Here is a 20,046-nt window from a genome sequence, read left to right as displayed (position 1 = left end):
GGTATATATACACAGTGGAATATTACTCAGCCATAAAAAGCATGAAACATTGCCATTTGCAGCAGTATGAATGGACCTAGAGCACAGTATACTTACTGAAGTCAGTCAGATAAAGACAAATATTATATGATACCATTTATATATAGAATCTAAAAAATAATACAAATGAATCTATAGGCAAAACAGAAAGAGACTCATAGACACAGAAAACAATCTTATGGTTACCAAAGGGGAAAGGGAGGAGCAAAGGGATAAATTAGGAGTATGGGATTAACAAACTATTATACATAAAACAGATAAGCAATAAGGATTTGCTATATAGCACAATTATGTTCAATATCTTATAATAACCTATAATGGAAAATAATCTGAAAATATATATATGTATAGGTGTATATCAGAGAAGGCAATGGCACCCCACTCCAGTACTCTTGCCTGGAAAATCCCATGGACGGAGGAGCCTGGTGGGCTGCAGTCCATGGGGTCGCTACAAGTCAGACATGACTGAGCAACTTCACTTTCACTTTTCACTTTCATGCATTGGAGGAGGAAATGGCAACCCACTCCAGAAATCTTGCCTGGAGAATCCCAGGGACAGGGGAGCCTGGTGGGCTGCTGTCTGTGGGGTCGCACAGAGTCGGACACGACTGAAGCGACTTAGCAGCAGCAACATGGGTGTATATACATATATATGTGTGTGAGAGTCAGTCACTCAGTTGTGTCCGACTCTTTGCGACCCCATGGACTATACAGTCCACGGAATTCTCCAGGCCAGAATACTGAAGTGGGTAGTCTTTCCCTTCTCCAGGGGATCTTCCCAACCCAGGAATCGAACCCAGGGCTCCTGCATTGCAGGCGGATTCTTTACCAACTGAGCTATCAGGGAAGCCCATACATACATACATACATACATATATATATATATATATATATATATATATAAAAACTGAATCTGAATTATTGCTGTATACCTAAAACCAACACAGTATTGTAAATCAATTATATACATCAATAAAAAAAGAATCCCTTCTCATTGGTAATACTTCTAAATTCTTCAGAGATCATTGGTTTTCATTATCTTTAAATATCCACCATAAACTATTTATGTATTCTATTCATATATTATTTATGTATTATTTGGCCTTTCAAATACTAATTAGCTATTAGCCAATTAATTTTTTAAATGTGGATACCAGACTCACCAGGGGGAGAACTCAGATGACGAACAGGTCTTGCTGGTTGAAGTGGTTTACCAATCAACTTTTTGGTTTCCATTATCATAAAGATCTTGAGGTTCCATACTTTAGGAGGGAAAAACACAAATTGCTTTAACACATATACAAACAAAACAATGACATTACCACCATATGACCCAGCAATCCCACTCCTAGGCATGTACCCTGATGAAACCAAAATTGAAAAAGACACATGTATCCTACTGTTCATTGCAGCACTATTTACAACAGCTAGAACATGGAAGCAACCTAGATGTCCATGGACGGATGAATGGATAAAGAAGCTGTGGTACATATACACAATGGAATGTTACTCAGCCATAAAAAGGAATGCATTTGAGTCAGTTCAGATGAGATGGATGAACCTAGAAGCTATTACACAGAGTGAAGTGAGTCAGAAAAAGATAAATATCATACTCTAACATATATATATATGGAATCTAGAAAAAATGGTATTGAAGAATTTATTTACAGGACAGCAGTAGCGAAACAGACATACCGCATAGATTCATGGACATGGGGAGAGGGGAGGAGAGGGTGAGATGTATGGAGAGAGTAACATGGAAATTTACATTACTATATGTAAAAATAGATAGCCAACGGGAATTTGCTGTATACTTCAGGAAACTCAAACAGGGGCTCTGGATCAACCTAGAGGGGTAGGGTGGGGAGAGAGATGGGAGGGAGGTTCAAAAGTGAGGGGAAATATGTGTACCTATGTTTGATTTATGTTGAGGTTTGACAGAAAACAACACAATTCTGTAATGCAATTATCCTTCAATAAAAGAACAAAAGAAAAAAGGAAAAAAAAAATAGAACTTACAATAAAAAAAACCATGACATTCATTTGAAGATAACTATTTTATAAATTAAAGTGGAAAATACAAACACAAAACAAGAATTTAAAACAACCTGCAACAACCAGAGACCCATTTCAGCATCTCTCACAATTGAATATTCCCTCTTTAAAACATTTTCCTCCCTTAACTTCCCTCTTTTCTATAGGTTTTGTTTCCTATTTCTTTGACTGTCTCTTTTAACTTCCTGAGATGATTCCTATTTTTCTCCAGTTAAATTTAGGAATTAGTCCAAATTTGGCTTTGATTCTCCTAGCTATTTTCATCTATTTTCATGACTGCAACTACCTATCTACATAATAAGTATGCCGTTACTTACACATCCGCGTCTACCTCTCTTTTTAAATAATGTGACCTAGGTAAATGGTTTACTGTGCATGACACATGGGTGTTGGCTTCTGTTCCTATTATTAATAATTCAGGAGGTGATGAATGATCACCTCCTGAGTGTATTATTATTATATTAACTATCTAATTGCCAAAAGATATTCCCATGTATATCTTATAGTAGGTACCTTAAATTCAACATATCCAAAATTAAATTCATTACTTTGACTCCAAAGATGTCCCTCCTGTTGTATCCCTTAAATTTATCTAAATTAGAGCCCCTCACCATAATCAGTCTCTAATTCCATTCTATTATCAAAATATCACTCAGATCTATTTTCTTTACTCCTACCACTACTCTTTTAGTCTCCCAGTAGTTCCTACTATATCTCCCTGAACACCTAGTCTGATTTAATTAAATACTGCCTTTCCCTATGTACCTCTTTACCTGAGACAAAATGAATATGGCCACATCATGGCATTTAGAGAACACTGTACTATACTATATACTAAACTATGATGGCTGATTTATCTTCCATACTAGCAAAGCGAGGGACAGATTCTTCTCAAAGTGAGGAACAATATTTTCATTCCTCCTGTGTCCCTTGCAACTAACTCAGTACTTGGACTGGATCCAAAGTAGGTGCAAAACAAGCACTTGCTGAACAAATGGGAGAATACAGCTTCTTCTCTCTCCAAATTATGATCCCTTTACACACATATCTGCTTCAAAAACTTTAGTTCCCCATCACCTGCTGAATTATTAATAATAGAAACATGAGCCAACATCCACGTTTCATGCACAGTAAACCATTAACTATGCCACATTATTTAATATTCAGAACAACTTTATAAATCAGGCACTATTAATCGTTAGAGCTCAGGTCTTGGGTCAGCCTACCTGGGTTCTTATCATAGCTCTACCACCTAGTTATATAATTATGGAAAATAATAACCCCTACCTCCTAGGTTTGAGGACTACACAAGAAAATCTGTATAAATCATTAGCACAATGCCCACTACATCATAAGAGTTCAATAAATGTTAGTTTTATGATTTTTTAAACCTCATTTTCCAGATAATGCTTAGAGAAATTAGGTAATTTGCCCCAGCTCATGAGTCTAGAAAGTGGCATATATGCTCATCCCCATGCTTCTAGACGGAACACCCTTCAGTCAAGCTAGCTCCTCCCTCTCTTCCCACCGCTGACACAGGCAGAACTGTCCAGGTTTCAATAAGCACCCTTCTTTTATGTTCACAAAGCACCCTTGTGCCCTCTTCCAGTGTGGTTTTTATTACATTAGCTGACTATAAAATCATAGCTCCATCACTTTCTCTAAGAGCTAGCACAGCATCTAATATACAGCATCTAAGGGCTGCCACAGCATCTAATATACACTACATGTTCAATAAATTGTTGAATTCATAAATGTTATTATGTTTCACCATTTATCTATAAACTCAGGTTTTCTGGTGTTTCCTTACTCTTTCAGCTGCTCTTCTTCTTTCAACAGTAACATTAAATAAAATAGTTCATGTGAAGTTCTCTGTGTGGGCTTACTCGCTCAGTCCTGTCTGACTCTTTGCAACCCCATGGACTGTAGCCACCAGGCTCCTTTGTCCATGGGGTTCTCCAGGCAAGAATGCTAGAGTGGGTTGCCATGCCCTCCTCCAGGGGATGTTCCCAACCCAGGGATTGAACCCAGGTCTTTCACATTGCAGGTGGATTCTTTACCATCTGAACCATGAGGGAAGCCCCAAAATACTGGAGTGGGTAGCCTATACCTTCTCCAGGCGAACTTCCTGACCCAGGAATCCAACCGGGGCCTCACACATTGTAGGCAGATTCTTTACCAGCTGAGCTACCAGGGAAGCTCAGATGAAGCTCACATGAAGTTCTCTAGTTCCTAACAAATGGTTGATAGTAAAATAACAAGAACAGTAACAACAATAATGATTTTCTTTCTTTTTCCAGTGGCCCATATTATATTTTGACTATTAATTTTTCTAAAATATATCATACAAAAAATCTATTATAAGCCTAATTGGTTAGACAATTGAAGTAAAAAAAAACTGACTTTGTGTATCTTAGTAGCTACAACACAATCAGTTTTACTAAATACATCTGTACATTTAAATGCCTATTTAATGAAAATTTTCTGATGTTTGAATGGATCACAAGTTTTCCAAATTTTGATGCCTATCAAGATGAAGTCAAAAGTAAAACTCCACCAGATTTTCACTTAATTTTCCAGAAACTGATTGTAACCATATGATCTTGAGCAGAAGCTGGTCTAAGTGACCTTTTCCCTAAGTATAAAATGGGGTTAATCACTTTCTTTACACACCAAAGAAATGCTTTCATCTAATTCCTTTGGACATAATTCAAGTGTTAAAGTCATAAATTTATAAACAACCTCTCAAAGTTAGCAATGATAACTAAGCACAAAATAGTTACTTTTTCTTGAAGTCTGGAGTCAAGCAAATCTGACGCAAAGAGCTGATTCACTGAAAAAGACCCTGATGCTGGGAAAGACTGAAGGAGGGAGGAGAAGGGGACGACAGAAGATGAGATGGTTGGATGGCATCATTAACTCAATGGACATGAGTTCAAGCAGACTCTGGGAGACAGAGGACAGGGGAGCCTGGCATGCTGCAGTCCATGGGGTTGCAAACATTCAGACACGACTGAGCAACTGAACAACAACAACCCAAGTTAGCACCCATCTAGACTTGTAATGAGTATGTTAACTAGTATTTCAGCATGGTGATTAACAACCTTCTAAACAAAACTAATGCTGTATTTGTTGACATTACAACTTTGATATAATAGGAAACCCAAAAAGCATATGAAGAAAAAAAACCACTTTATTGATTGAATATTTTCTATGTGAAAGAGATATTTTAACATGGACCTAAAAGCAATCTGTCATTATTTAATATGTATCCTAACCATTTAAATTAGGACCCTAATGTCAATATTAGTAGTATTAACTTTCCATCCTATTCCCCATGAAAAGAATACAATAGACTACTTTGGCACACACTTTTTTTTCATTGCTCAGCTGAAATTGAGTTGGTAGGTTGTAAAGTGTATTCCAGTTGCTGAGCAAAGCAAATCCACAGTATTCAAACTAGGGATTTTCAAGAGTTTAGGAGTTACAGAACTATTATATGAGTTTGCAATACAATAAATAAACAACAAAAAAAAAACCCCACCAAAGAGATTTCTGTACCCACCTACCCTTTCCCCTATCAATCTGTAGTAGGAAAACTACTACAAATTGAGAGGCCTGGCGGGCTACAGTCCATAGTGTCGCAAAGAGTCAGACACGACTGAAGCAATTTAGCAAGCATGCACTCTTTCAATTTGTAGTAGAGAAACTACAGCAAAGTCTCCAGATACAAATTCACATCTCATACAATATTCTATTCAATACGATTTTTTAAAAGTAAACTATGCCTGCATAGAGACTGTGATATTATAGGAAATAAGTTTTGGATGCATACTACATAACAGCATCATATCTTAAACAGTGTTATTAATGGAAAGGCAAGTACTTATATAATAAATAAGCAATTATTATTGTAAAACTGATCAAGTATCATAATGAAGGACAGGGCTCCACAAACCAAAGCTTAATTCTCTTAATTCTTAATTAAGAATTAATTCTCTTAAAAATTTTCTTAATTCTCTTAGTTTTAATTGTGTTAAAAATAAAGACAGCTGAACTACAAAATCAGTATGTAAAATAACTTCAGTCTTTAGCAAACTCTAATGTAGAATTCCAAAAGTTTCCTTTTGGACCTTTCCTTTCGGAAGCTACCGGTCCTACCTGCTGCTACTGCTAAGTCACTTCAGTCATGTCCGACTCTGTGTGACCCCATGGATGGCAGCCCACCAGGCTCCCCCGCCCTGGGATTCTCCAGGCAAGAACATTGGAGTGGGTTGTCCTACCTAGTGTAGGCATTTATGATATCAAGTGTTACAAAGAACAGTTGTAAAAAAACATAATCCTACCTACACCACTGGGTAGCAAGCAGTGGGTCTGTCATACAGTTGTCTTTGAAATGTAAATATAGTTTTGTGGTATAAAGATTTCTTAAAGAACATTTTGATCCAATATCTCAAAAATTAATAATATTAACTAACACATGCTGAGAAATGGTTACTATTTTTCAAGTTCACACATATTTAACAAATCATCTTAGAATGATTTTTAATCGTTTTATGCCCATTTTTTAAAGAATTTTAATCATAAATGGGAGCTGAGTTTTGTCAAAGGCTTTTTCTGCATCTATTGAGATAATCATATGGTTTTTATCTGTCAATCTGTTAAAATGGTGTATCACACTTATTAAGGCCAAGTGATATGAATAGAACACTGGTTTGCAAGTCAGGAAATCCATATCACTGCTATTCTACATCTAGAATACTAACTATATCTTAGATTATTTCTTTTTTAAAAAAATATGTTGAACTAAATATGAATCCTAAGGGCCCACCAACTCTGAAATTATAAATTAACCTAAAATTTTCTAAAATATAGTACTATGAGATAATAAGCATATATACTGATCAGATGGGGCACAATTTCATTACCCAATATATGCTTTTCTTAATTAAAACTTCATTTTTATGAGATCTTACTACATATTAAATGCTTTACATATACTATCTCATTTAATGTTGAGCCATACATTAACTGTTGCAGAAACTCATTATTAATTACTTTACAGATGAGAAACCTGAAGCTAAGAAAAAGAGAAATGCACAAGTTCACACAGTTCGTAATGGGTAGAAATGCGGTTCTGACTGTAAAGTTCATGCTGTCGTCTCTAAATTTGTGTGTTTGGCAAGTAAAACACAACTGACTCTCCACTACTCCGTGTGGATGGACAGTACTTGTATGGAAAAAATTTATGAGAAGGAACATTTACATGTATAAAACCTTCTGAATAAGTTGATGTGTGCTAATAATTTTCATTTCCTCAATTTTCAATTTTTCTTAGACTACTAAATATATTATGGGATTAATATGCTTTCCTCATTCTGCAGACATGGTACACTGCCATTCTAATCCATTAGATACTATACTTACTACCTACTATACTTAGAAACAGTATTATACTTAAAATATACAACTTAAATGCTAGATTTCTTTAGAAACTGCTGATGGTTTTGCTGCAATTAAGAGATAAGAGCATATAAAATTTAAGAAATATGCTGAGAGAAGTGAAAAGAACATGCTTTCATTTATCTCATGTATATTTCCCATATAGGATTATGTAAGATTTAATCTCAGTTTTCAACTTCAAAATACCTTTTACAAAGTTATGATTTCTTAAAGCCAAATGCTGATGTAATTAAGCAGCATAAACTGATTATGGAAAATACAGAGGACTAAAGGATAAACTAATCGTGACTTGAAAGACGTTTTATATTCCACAAACTAGGTTGTCATTATTTAGAACAATTAAATATCAAATATTTAAACTGAAATATCAAAAAATTATAAGCCAAGAGTGTCCTGTTTTCTGTTTCATGCTTTCTGACAAAAAAATTTTTTTTCCTATGAAGCATCTTTTAACACAAATACAATTTAACATTTAGGTGGAATAAATTGTCCAGGTAATGCGTGTTGGTGGTTGTCATAACTGAGGTAACTGTCCTTTTTCATAGTTTTTTAGTTTTGCGAAAATATCAGCAACTATAAATTTTTGATAAAATATTATGTTGTACATCTGAAACTAATAAAATGTTGTATGTCAACTTTCGTAAAAACGCGCATCCTTACATACAAGCTGCACAGAACATCTTCAAATACGGTTCATTAGCCATTTGACTTTCTTCTGTGAAGTGACCACATATGTCTTTGGTTTCTTTATTCTTACTGGGTTTTCTTTTCTTACAGAATATAATTTCGTGCAATTAATTATTCGTTTGCTCTTTATTATTAATAAAAACAACTAAAGAAATCTCAAAAACAGTTGGTCACGTTTAGTACGGACGATGCCAGGACACGGGAAACAGTCTTCAAACCATCCCACTTGCCTATCACCAGGTCGTGGGGCAGGGGTCCATACACACTTACTTCTGGGGGCATTTTGTTTGTTTTATTTTTGTTTTATCAACATTCCTTCAGCAGTCTAACTCCCCGGGCCACTTGCTTCTCTCCCGCTTTCCCCCGCCCCAGCCCCCGCGCCTTTCCTGCCGACCTGCCCGCCCACTTTGCGTCCTAAGAGCCCCATCTTGGGGACCCTGTGGAGGCCTTGCCCGACTCGTCCCAGACCCCAGCCAGTTCTCTCCCCGTCACCCCAACTTCCCCCGTGTCCGTCCTCGGAGACGGCGCCCACTCGCCGCCTCACTCCCCGCGGTCCTGATTTCTGCTCGCCTCGCAGCCCGTCCTCCCCGGCAACCTACCGCCTGAAGATCCTGGAGGGTTCGGGGCCGGCAGCCGCGTCGCGGCGCTCAGTCCAGACACGACTGTGGAGCGCCGGGGGTGCCCGTCCGGGAACGGCTCCAGCGGCTCGCTCGAGGCCACGATTGGCAGCCGCGGGGGTGGGGCAGACGGCGGCCCCCAGAGGCGCGGGGCGCGCGCGGGGCGGAGCCTCGGGCGCCCGACCTACCGCGCTGCCTCAGTCGGGCGGGAACTGAACCGTTAAACTGGCTGCGCGCGTTTTCCTGGACGTACGGGGCGCGAGGGGCCGAAGCTGCCCCCTTTGGAGGTCGCGCCTGGCGACGAGGAGGCCGCCGGAGGCCTCTCTGAGGTGCTGACGGGCTCTCCCTGGACGGGGCGTGCCCGCATGAACAGCCTTCAGGACCCCAGCCGGCGGTCCGACCTGCCTGAGACGGGGCGGGGGCGAGGCAAGCCGCCGGCTCCGGAGGCCGGGCGGGGGCTCCAGGCCGCTTCTGTGAGCCAGGCCGCCTCTGTGAGCCAGGCCTCGGGCGCGCTGACGACTGCGCCCCTTCCGCGTCAGAGCGGCCGGTAGGCCCCGTGGGCGCTGCCCGCGCTGCCCCTGCCCTGAGTCTAAGCAGTGCTGAGATTAGGGCGGTCAGGGAGTAAGGGACATAGTTAACTTCAGACAGGCGTACACAGCTCACACAGATCGCCATCTTGAAGGAACAAAACTGGTTGAAGCGACTTCATCTGAATCCGAATCCTCTTTTTATTTTTTTTTATTTTTTATTTTTTTTTATTATTTATTTTTTTTTTTATTTTTAAAATTAGAAAAATTTCAGGTATACACGTGCTCCCCATCCTGAACCCTCCTCCCTCCCCCTCCCCATACCATCCCCCTTGGCCGTCCCAGCGCACCAGCCCCAAGCATCCAGCATCGTGCACTGAACCTGGACTGGCATCTCGTTTCATACATGTCATTTCACATGTTTCAATGCCATTCTCCCAAATCTTCCCACCCTCTCCCTCTCCCACAGAGTCCATAAGACTGTTCTATACATCAGTGTCTCTTTTGCTGTCTCGTATACAGGGTTATTGTTACCATCTTTCTAAATTCCATATATATGCGTTAGTATACTGTATTTGTTTTTCCTTCTGGCTTACTTCACTCTGTATAATAGGCTCCAGTTTCATCCACCTCATTAGAACTGATTCAAATGTATTCTTTTTAATGGCTGAGTAATACTCCATTGTGTATATGTACCACTGCTTTCTTTATCCATTCATCTGCTGATGGACATCTAGGTTGCTTCCATGTCCTGGCTATTATAAACAGTGCTGCGATGAACATTGGGGTACACGTGTCTCTTTCCCTTCTGGTTTCCTCAGTGTGTATGCCAAGCAGTGGGATTGCTGGCTCATAAGGCAGTTCTATTTCCAGTTTTTTAAGGAATCTCCACACTGTTCTCCATAGTGGCTGTACTAGGTTGCATTCCCACCAACAGTGTAAGAGGGTTCCCTTTTCTCCACACCCTCTCCAGCATTTATTATTTGTAGACTTTTGGATCGCAGCCATTCTGACTGGAGTGAAATGGTACCTCATAGTGGTTTTGATTTGCATTTCTCTGATAAGGAGTGATGTTGAGCATCTTTTCATGTGTTTGTTGGCCATCTGTATGTCTTCTTTGGAGAAATGTCTATTTAGATCTTTGGCCCATTTTTTGATTGGGTCATTTATTTTTCTGGAGTTGAGCTGTAGGAGTTGCTTGTATATTTTTGAGATTAGTTGTTTGTCGGTTGCTTCATTTGCTATTATTTTCTCCCATTCTGAAGGCTGTCTTTTCACCTTGCTAATAGTTTCCTTTGATGTGCAGAAGCTTTTAAGTTTAATTAGGTCCCATTTGTTTATTTTTGCTTTTATTTCCAGTATTCCGGGAGGTGGGTCATAGAGGATCCTGCTGTGATGTATGTCAGCGAGTGTTTTGCCTATGTTCTCCTCTAGGAGTTTTATAGTTTCTGGTCTTACGTTGAGATCTTTAATCCATTTTGAGTTTATTTTTGTATATGGTGTTAGAAAGTGTTCTAGTTTCATTCTTTTACAAGTGGTTGACCAGATTTCCCAGCACCACTTGTTAAAGAGATTGTCTTTAATCCACTGTATATTCTTGCCTCCTTTGTCAAAGATAAGCTGTCCATATGTGCGTGGATTTATCTCTGGGCTTTCTATTTTGTTCCATTGATCTATATTTCTGTCTTTGTGCCAGTACCATACTGTCTTGATAACTGTGGCTTTGTAGTAGAGCCTGAAGTCAGGTAGGTTGATTCCTCCAGTTCCATTTTTCTTTCTCAAGATCGCTTTGGCTATTCGAGGTTTTTTGTATTTCCATACAAACTGTGAAATTATTTGTTCTAGCTCTGTGAAGAATACTGTTGGTAGCTTGATAGGGATTGCATTGAATCTATAAATTGCTTTGGGTAGTATACTCATTTTCACTATATTGATTCTTCCAATCCATGAACATGGTATATTTCTCCATCTATTAGTGTCCTCTTTGATTTCTTTCACCAGTGTTTTATAGTTTGGCTGTGAAAAGAGACAAAGAAGGTCACTACATAATGATCAAAGGATCAATCCAAGAAGAAGATATAACAATTATAAATATATATGCACCCAACACGGGAGCACCACAGTATGTAAGACAAATGCTAACAAGTATGAAAGGAGAAATTAACAATAACAAGTATGAAAGGAGAAATTAACAATAACAAGTATGAAAGGAGAAATTAACAATAACACAATAATAGTGGGAGACTTTAATACCCCACTCACACCTATGGATAGATCAACTAAACAGAAAATTAACAAGGAAACACAAACTTTAAACGATACAATAGACCAGTTAGACCTAATTGATATCTATAGGATATTTCATCCCAAAACAATGAATTTCACCTTTTTCTCAAGCGCACATGGAACCTTCTCCAGGATAGATCACATCCTGGGCCATAAAGCTAGCCTTGGTAAATTCAGAAAAATAGAAATCATTCCAAGCATCTTTTCTGACCACAATGCAGTAAGATTAGATCTCAATTACAGGAGAAAAACTATTAAAAATTCCAACATATGGAGGCTGAACAACACGCTGCTGAATAACCAACAAATCACAGAAGAAATCAAAAAAGAAATCAAAATTTGCATAGAAACGAATGAAAATGAAAACACAACAACCCAAAACCTGTGGGACACAGTAAAAGCAGTCCTAAGGGGAAAGTTCATAGCAATACAGGCACACCTCAAGAAACAAGAAAAAAGTCAAATAAATAACCTAACTCTACACCTAAAGCAACTAGAAAAGGAAGAAATGAAGAACCCCAGGGTTAGTAGAAGGAAAGAAATCTTAAAAATTAGAGCAGAAATAAATGCAAAAGAAACAAAAGAGACCATAGCAAAAATCAACAAAGCCAAAAGCTGGTTCTTTGAAAGGATAAATAAAATTGACAAACCATTAGCCAGACTCATCAAGAAACAAAGGGAGAAAAATCAAATCAATAAAATTAGAAACGGAAATGGAGAGATCACAACAGACAACACAGAAATACAAAGGATCATAAGAGACTATTATCAACAATTATATGCCAATAAAATGGACAACGAGGAAGAAATGGACAAATTCTTAGAAAAGTACAACTTTCCAAAACTCGACCAGGAAGAAATAGAAAACCTTAACAGACCCATCACAAGCACGGAAATTGAAACTGTAATCAAAAACCTTCCAGCAAACAAAAGCCCAGGTCCAGACGGCTTCACAGCTGAATTCTACCAAAAATTTAGAGAAGAGCTAACACCTATCCTGCTCAAACTCTTCCAGAAAATTGCAGAGGAAGGTAAACTTCCAAACTCATTCTATGAGGCCACCATCACCCTAATACCAAAACCTGACAAAGATGCCACAAAAAAAGAAAACTACAGGCCAATATCACTGATGAACATAGATGCAAAAATCCTAAACAAAATCCTAGCAATCAGAATCTAACAACACATTAAAAAGATCATACACCATGACCAAGTGGGCTTTATCCCAGGGATGCAAGGATTCTTCAATATCCGCAAATCAATCAATGTAATACACCACATTAACAAATTGAAAAACAAAAACCATATGATTATCTCAATAGATGCAGAGAAAGCCTTTGACAAAATTCAACACCCATTTATGATAAAAACTCTCCAGAAAGCAGGAATAGAAGGAACATACCTCAACATAATAAAAGCTATATATGACAAACCCACAGCAAACATTATCCTCAATGGTGAAAAATTGAAAGCATTTCCTCTAAAGTCAGGAACAAGACAAGGGTGCCCACTTTCACCATTACTATTCAACACAGTTTTGGAAGTTTTGGCCACAGCAATCAGAGCAGAAAAAGAAATAAAAGGAATCCAAATTGGAAAAGAAGAAGTAAAACTCTCACTATTTGCAGATGACATGATCCTCTACATAGAAAACCCTAAAGACTCCACCAGAAAATTACTAGAACTAATCAATGATTATAGTAAAGTTGCAGGATATAAAATCAACACACAGAAATCCCTTGCATTCCTATACACTAATTATGAGAAAACAGAAAGAGAAATTAAGGAAACAATTCCATTCACCATTGCAACGAAAAGAATAAAATACTTAGGAATATATCTACCTAAAGAAACTAAAGACCTATATATAGAAAACGAATCCTCTTTTTAATCACCTTTATTCTCTTCACTCATATTTTTCACCGTTGTTTTTGAGAGTCCCCCTTTTGGTCCTTTCACTCTGCTAGGGGACGTGGAGGCAGAACACGGGTGAATAGGAAAATTCCTGTCATTACCCAGCTCACAATCTGGTGGGCCATGGGCCGTGTGTGCCACGTGTTGGAATAGATTAAAGTTGGGAGCATAGTGCAAGGAATGCCTGAATTGACTCTTAGGCTTGGAATGTCAGCTGTTTTCTAAGCAGCTTATGCTTGGTTTGTTGCGGCTGGGGGAGGAAGGCGAGAAGAGATGGTTCAAAGGGAAAAGAAACCTTGCCTAGTAAGCAGTAGTTGGAGTTGGGGGAAACAGCAGTGGGGAAAGAAAACAAGTTTTCTGTTTGAATCTTTCATAGCTTACCTTTTTGAATACTCGGGAAAGGTCATTCTTACAGCACAATGAAGGGAAGATTTGGGAGGGAGTGTAAGGTATAGCAATATTTGTTGAGGAAAAATGCATAACACGAGAGTTGCGAGTGAAGTTTTATTTGGGGCAATATGAGAACTCAGTCCAAGAGTCAGCACCTCAGATAGCTCTGAGAAACTGATCTAAAGAGGGAGGGAGAAAAGATAAGTCTATATGTGATATTGGTAAACGGAGTGTATGTAATCAAGCACATATTTTGGTATAGAAAGTTCCTGCTGGTCTCATGAAGCTTCTGCTAGTCACGAAAAACAATTGTCACCATGAAGGATATTAGTGCTTTTCTAAATGTGGGGAAATATATTGAGCTCATAAGGTCAACTCCTGAGAATTTCTGTCTAAAGATCTGTTCTGCCAGTTTTCTGGAGCATAGAGTGCCTCATTTCTGCTTTCCACCCTGAATTTCTTCAGAAGGTGTTGAAGGTCAGCTGCAGCAGCACATGATTTAATCCCTGTAGAAGTAGGTGGCAAGCACCCATGACAAATGCCAACTTGTGGTTGACATATTAGGCCACAGAAGTCTTCCTCAGGAGTGTTTGCAATAACTCTGTCAGCTTAAAAAATATTCACAATCCAAAAGTTGAGAGTTATGTTTTATTTGGTGGGACTTTTTAGGACTTCAGCCCAGGAGACAGCATCTCAAGTTGCCCTGAGAGAACTGCTCTGTGAAGTTGGGGTTGGGAAGGAGTCAAGTTATATAGAACTTTGCAACCAAAAGCAGGTGGTCTGAATATCAGAAATATTTTTGTGAATTAAAGAAAACCAGATATCCCAAGTTAAGGAATTTAGTGCTTTTCTATGTGTGGTAAGATGCAAGAGTCTGGGATCACTGAAATCATTCCTTTCATATGCATCTCAGCTATTTGGGGCCAGTATCCTGTGTTTTTCACATCCTGACTTCCTCTAAGCTCACCATAGGGAGTGGCTACAGCCTGATGGCTGCCAGATCACAGGTATTAGTCTTCTTGTGTACCATTAGGGCTCAGGAATTTACATGTGGAAGGCCAGAATTGCTGATGACTGTAATATCGTTGGACTTCCCTCATGGCTTAATCTTTGTTTACTGTTATGGCAGGAAATACTCCATTTCTCAACTCCAATAGAAATAATGATATCTGAGATAAATAATGAAGTATAAGGGATAGATCTGAGAGATGTTGCTGAAGTGAAATCAACAGTTTTGTGACAGATTGGACAGAAGGATTGAGTGAAGAAGAAGAGAATCTATAGGGGTTTCTGAGTTGGGTGAACAAGTGAATAAGATAACAAGATGACATAAGATAGGGAACTCAAAAGGTAGAACAGTTTTGGGGAGGGAAATGATGAATTCAGATTGGAACTTGTAAACATGAAGGAACTTGTAAACATAAAAGGATAAGTTGAGTTTTTTTATGTACACACAGAGAAAATATACCCATATGTAAATAAGATATACATACATGTTATAGATAAATTAGAACATTAAGAAAGGATGCTGATTAAGAAACATATCCATTCCAGAAAAAAGTATTTAGAAAGGGGACTCAAAAGGCCAGTAACCTCCAAAGGAGACTGTGTAAAGGCAAGCAAAGAAAACTTGACTAGAATGGTACAACTGGAGATGGAATGCCTCTTTGAAAAGGAATCATCTAAGCTAGAAGTGGATGCTGATATAGGACAGGAAAAAGGTATTTAGGGGAAAGGAAGTGTAGGTATTAATGTCCTGAGGTGAGAGAGAAACGAAGTTTAGCAGTAAGAAGAGAACAATAGTCTAAGAGTATAAATCAATAAGTAAAATATAGGTAGTATATGTAGCAGAAGCATTTACATGGAATACAAGTAGTATGAGGAAAGAATTCTGCTTGTGGGTGGAAGGAAGGAAAGTATCATGGAAGGGTTTACAGGGCGGGTAATGCCTTAGCACGATTTTCTGGGATAAAAAGGAGTTTACCAAGTTAGGGATATTCCTTGCAGGCAGAAAGACATGTCCAGAAGCATATAGAATTGAAATACCAAAAAATATCAGTAATTCAGTACTGCAGAAACACAAAATACGAGACACTGCTAGGGTAGTGGTTCAATATTAGGCAGAGGAAGGGAAGAGCCTTTTATCTCTAAGGATGTGGAGAGATGCTGAAGGCCTTTAGGTAGGGTATGATAAGATCTTATGTGTATATGGAAAATTATCACCTAAGTGACTAATGTGGAAAATGGAGTGAGGAGAGGTACAGGCAGCAGGCAAGACAAAAACAGAAGCAGAGTGACCAGTTCAAATAGACTTTTACATGCAATGTTGATGAGAGCCACAATTAAGATAGGGGAGAAGCCATGAAGAAAAGTGCACACACTTTAGAGAACAGGGAGAGCTAATGGATTGTAGAGGGTGTGAGAAAGAAAAATGAAAATGGTGAGGCTAGTTGTTGATTTAGGCAGCCAGGCAGATCTCAGAAATAATGAAAAAATATTGTGAGTCCCCTGAGGAGGAATGAGATGAATCTAGAGGGTAGGTGAAGGGAAGGAACAAAGGGAAGATTAGATGAAAAACCACTGTAAGAGGAAGGGGATCTGCTGTGCAAAGTGTGGTAAGGGGCCTTAGGACTGAAGTTTTCAAATGGTAAATGTGGGAAATTTGCAGAGAGAACTGAAGACAGGTAAGCAATGTTGGAGAGTAATTGAAGGTAAAGATCAAAAATATGTAGTGGCATTTATCTTTGTGGTTATGGGATTCATTGATAAATACAGATGACAGACTGGAATAATCAAGAAATTAGAAGTGTTAAAGGTGATATTTAGGAATGGCAGTACAAAGAGCAAATTTTGTAAGGACAGAGGACACATACGATCAGACAGAGCCTATCTATTAGTTTGGAGATGGAGTAGTTCTAAGTATGGGCACCCACGGTACAGCTACAGTGGTAAAAAGCAGACATGTAATGGAGATAAAGGTCATTGAACTTGAGGGAATCAAAGAACTGAGTCTAGACCAGAGTACTAGAGAAGCCATTCACATTGGTACTGAAGTCTGCATTATGTGGGAGTAAAAGAAGATCTGTGGATTGCAGACAGTAGGCAGAGAGACGCTTTTAAAGAAAGGAATCATATAGCAGATGTGTAGGAAAAGGCCAGAAAGCAATAAGGCATTGCATAACCTGAGGAATTCTCTACAAATCTCCTGAGCTTACTCTTGATAAAGGCTTAATTACTAATAAAAATTTAATGCATTTTCTTCAAGATTATTTAAATACCAAATACTTGAAGCCAATGGTATATTCGGTGTAGAATATCAGACACTGTAGCAAGGTTTTTCAGAAATTATTTGAATGCTGGGAATTTATAGTAGTTCTATATCCAGACATTACACATAAGCATAAGACATTTAAAAAGAGCAAAATCTGTGATCACTTCCTATTTAGTAAACTACCTTAAATGAGATTTAAGGTGAAGTCGCTCAGTCGTGTCTGACTCTGCGACCCCACGGACTGTAGCCCATTAGGCTCCTCTGTCCATGGGATTTTCCAGGCGAGAATACTGGAGTGGGTTGCCATTTCCTTCTCCATAGGATCTTCCTGACCCAGGGATGGAACCCAGGTCTCCCACATTGTAGGCAGATGCTTTACCGTCTGAGCCAACAATGAGATTTAGTTACACTTAAAAAACTGAAGACTGTCTCTGTGATAGATCAAAGACTCTTACTTGTTAAATTACAAACTGTACTCAGATCTTTAGCCTTATCTGAAATTTTAATAGGCTTTTTTTTTCCTGTTTTTCACATGATATTCCAACTTAAGGTCAAATGTAGGTACATGTATCAAACATAAAGAATCTTAGTATTTATTTAAATTTGAAACAGCATGTAAAATAAATATAAAAATTAATTTTTTTAAGCATTTGGTGCTATTTAACAATCATTTAAATAAACTGCCATTACAGGAAAAAGAAGTTATTTTAATAAAAAATCATTGCAGGGACTTCCCTGGTGGTCCAGTGGCTAACATTCCATTTTCCCAATGCAAGGGGCCTGGGTTCGATTCCTGGTCAGGGAACTGGATTCCCACATGCCACAACTAAGTATTTGTATACCACAACTAAGTTAGCAGACTGCAACTAAAGATCCCAAGTGCTGCAACTAAGACTTAACAGAGCCAAATAAATATTTTTTAAAGAATAAAACAACTATAAAAACTCATTATATGTCAATTTCCATATATTTAATATGTAATATTCCTGTAATATTGGTTTTTACTATATGTATTTATTTTTTATAATTAACAAAATCACAGAAAAATTAGTAGGATTATGCTGTAAAGAACAATATTGCATAACAACCTGGAATGTTAGGTTCATGAACTAAGGTAAATTTGACATGGTCAAGCAGGAGATGGCAAGACTGAACATCAGCATCTTAGGAATCAGTGAACTAAACTGGATGGGAATGGGTGAATTTAATTCAGATGACCACTACATCTACTACTGTGGGCAAGAATCCCTTAGAAGAAATGGAGTAGGCTCATAGTCAACAAAAGAGTTAAAAAAAATGCAGTTCTTGGCTGCAACCTCAAAAATGACAGAATGATCTTAGTTTGTTTCCAAGGCAAAGTATTCAATATCACAGTATTCCAAGTCTATGCCCCAACCTCTAAGGTTGAAGAAGGTGAAGTTGACTAGTTCTATGAAGACCTACAACACCTTCTAGAACTAACACTAAAAAAAGATGTCTTTTTCGTCATAGGAGATGGGAATGCAAAAGTAGGAAGTCATGAGAAACCTGGAGTAGCTCGCAAGTTTGGCTTTGGAATACAAAATGAATCAGGGCAAAGGCTAACAGTTTTGTTAAAAGAATACACTGGGCATAACAAACACCTTTCTCCAACAACCCAGGAGAAAACTACACATGGACATCACCAGATGGTCAGTACTGAAAACAGACTGATTAGGCTCTTTGCAACCAAAGATGGAGAAGCTCTATATAGTCAGCAAAAAAAAAAGACCTGGAGCTAGCTAACTGCGGCTCAGATCATCAACTGCTTATTGGAATATTCAGGATTAAATTGAAGAAAATAGGGAAAACCACTAGGCCATTTAGGTACGATCTAAATCAAATCTCTTATGATTATATAATGGAGGTGGTAAATACATTCAAAGAATTAGATCTGGTAGACAGAGTATCTGAAGAACTGCGGACAGAGGTTTGCAACATTTTACAGGAGGTAGTGACTAAAACCATCCCTAAGAAAAAGAAGTGCAAGAAAGTTAAGTGGTTGTCTGAGGAGGCTTTACAAATAGCTGGGGAAAGCTGAGAAAGGCAATGGAGAAAGAGAAGTAAGTATAAAATTGAATGCAGAGCCCCAGAGAACAGCAAGGAGAGATAAGATTTTCTTAAATGAACAATGGAAAGAAAGAGAGGAAAACAATAGAATAGTAAAGACTAGAGATCTCAAGAAAATTGGAGCCATTAAGGGAACATTTCATACAAGGATGGGCATGATATGGGATAGAAGGACGGACCTAACAGAAGCAGAAGAGATTAAGAAAAGGTGGCAAGAACATATAGAAGTACTATACAAAAAAGGTCTTAATGACCAGGATAATCACAATGGTGTGATAACTCACCTAGAGCCAGACATCCTGGAGTGTGAAGTCAAGTGAGCCTTAGGAAGCATTACTATGAACAAAGCTAGGGGAGGTTGATGGAATTCCATCTGAGTTTTGTCAAATCTTAAAAGATGATGCTGTTAAAGTGCTGCACTCAATCTGTCAGCAAATATGGAAAACTCAGCAGTGGCTACAGGACTGGAGTCTGTAAAACACTAAAAGGTGTTTTCATTCCAATCCCAAAGAAGGACAAGCTGAAGAAAGTTCAAACTACCATATAACTGCACTCATTTCACATGCTAGCAAGGTTATGCTTAAAATCCTTCAAGTTATACTTCAGCAGTACATGAACCAAGAACTTCAGGTGTGCAAGCTGGGTGTTAAAGAGGCAGAGGAACCAGAGATCAAATTGCCAACATTATTGGATCATGGAGAAAGCAAAG

General features: G+C 38.4%; 1 protein-coding gene across 2 annotated transcripts in view; it reads right to left on the bottom strand.

The window, feature by feature from the left end:
• Positions 1 to 9,347, bottom strand: part of C14H8orf88 (chromosome 14 C8orf88 homolog) — a 35,926-nt gene extending 26,579 nt beyond the window's left edge. Inside the window, exons 1-2 of one of the 2 annotated variants that reach the window (XM_061439411.1) lie at positions 8,844 to 9,347; positions 1,203 to 1,301 (exon numbers count right to left, since the gene is read on the bottom strand). In XM_061439411.1, coding sequence (XP_061295395.1) covers positions 1,203 to 1,281 — 79 coding nt within the window. In that variant the 5' untranslated portion in view covers positions 1,282 to 1,301; positions 8,844 to 9,347. The remainder of the gene's footprint in view (positions 1 to 1,202; positions 1,302 to 8,843) is intronic. The other variant, XM_061439412.1, reaches the window with a different exon arrangement.
• Positions 9,348 to 20,046: the final 10,699 nt, after the last annotated feature.

This window comes from Bos javanicus, chromosome 14 (genome assembly GCF_032452875.1).
Source record: "Bos javanicus breed banteng chromosome 14, ARS-OSU_banteng_1.0, whole genome shotgun sequence".
Taxonomy (NCBI): Eukaryota; Metazoa; Chordata; class Mammalia; order Artiodactyla; family Bovidae; genus Bos; species Bos javanicus.
Note: the sequence above shows the minus strand (reverse complement) of the source record. Positions and strands in the feature narration are given on the sequence as shown.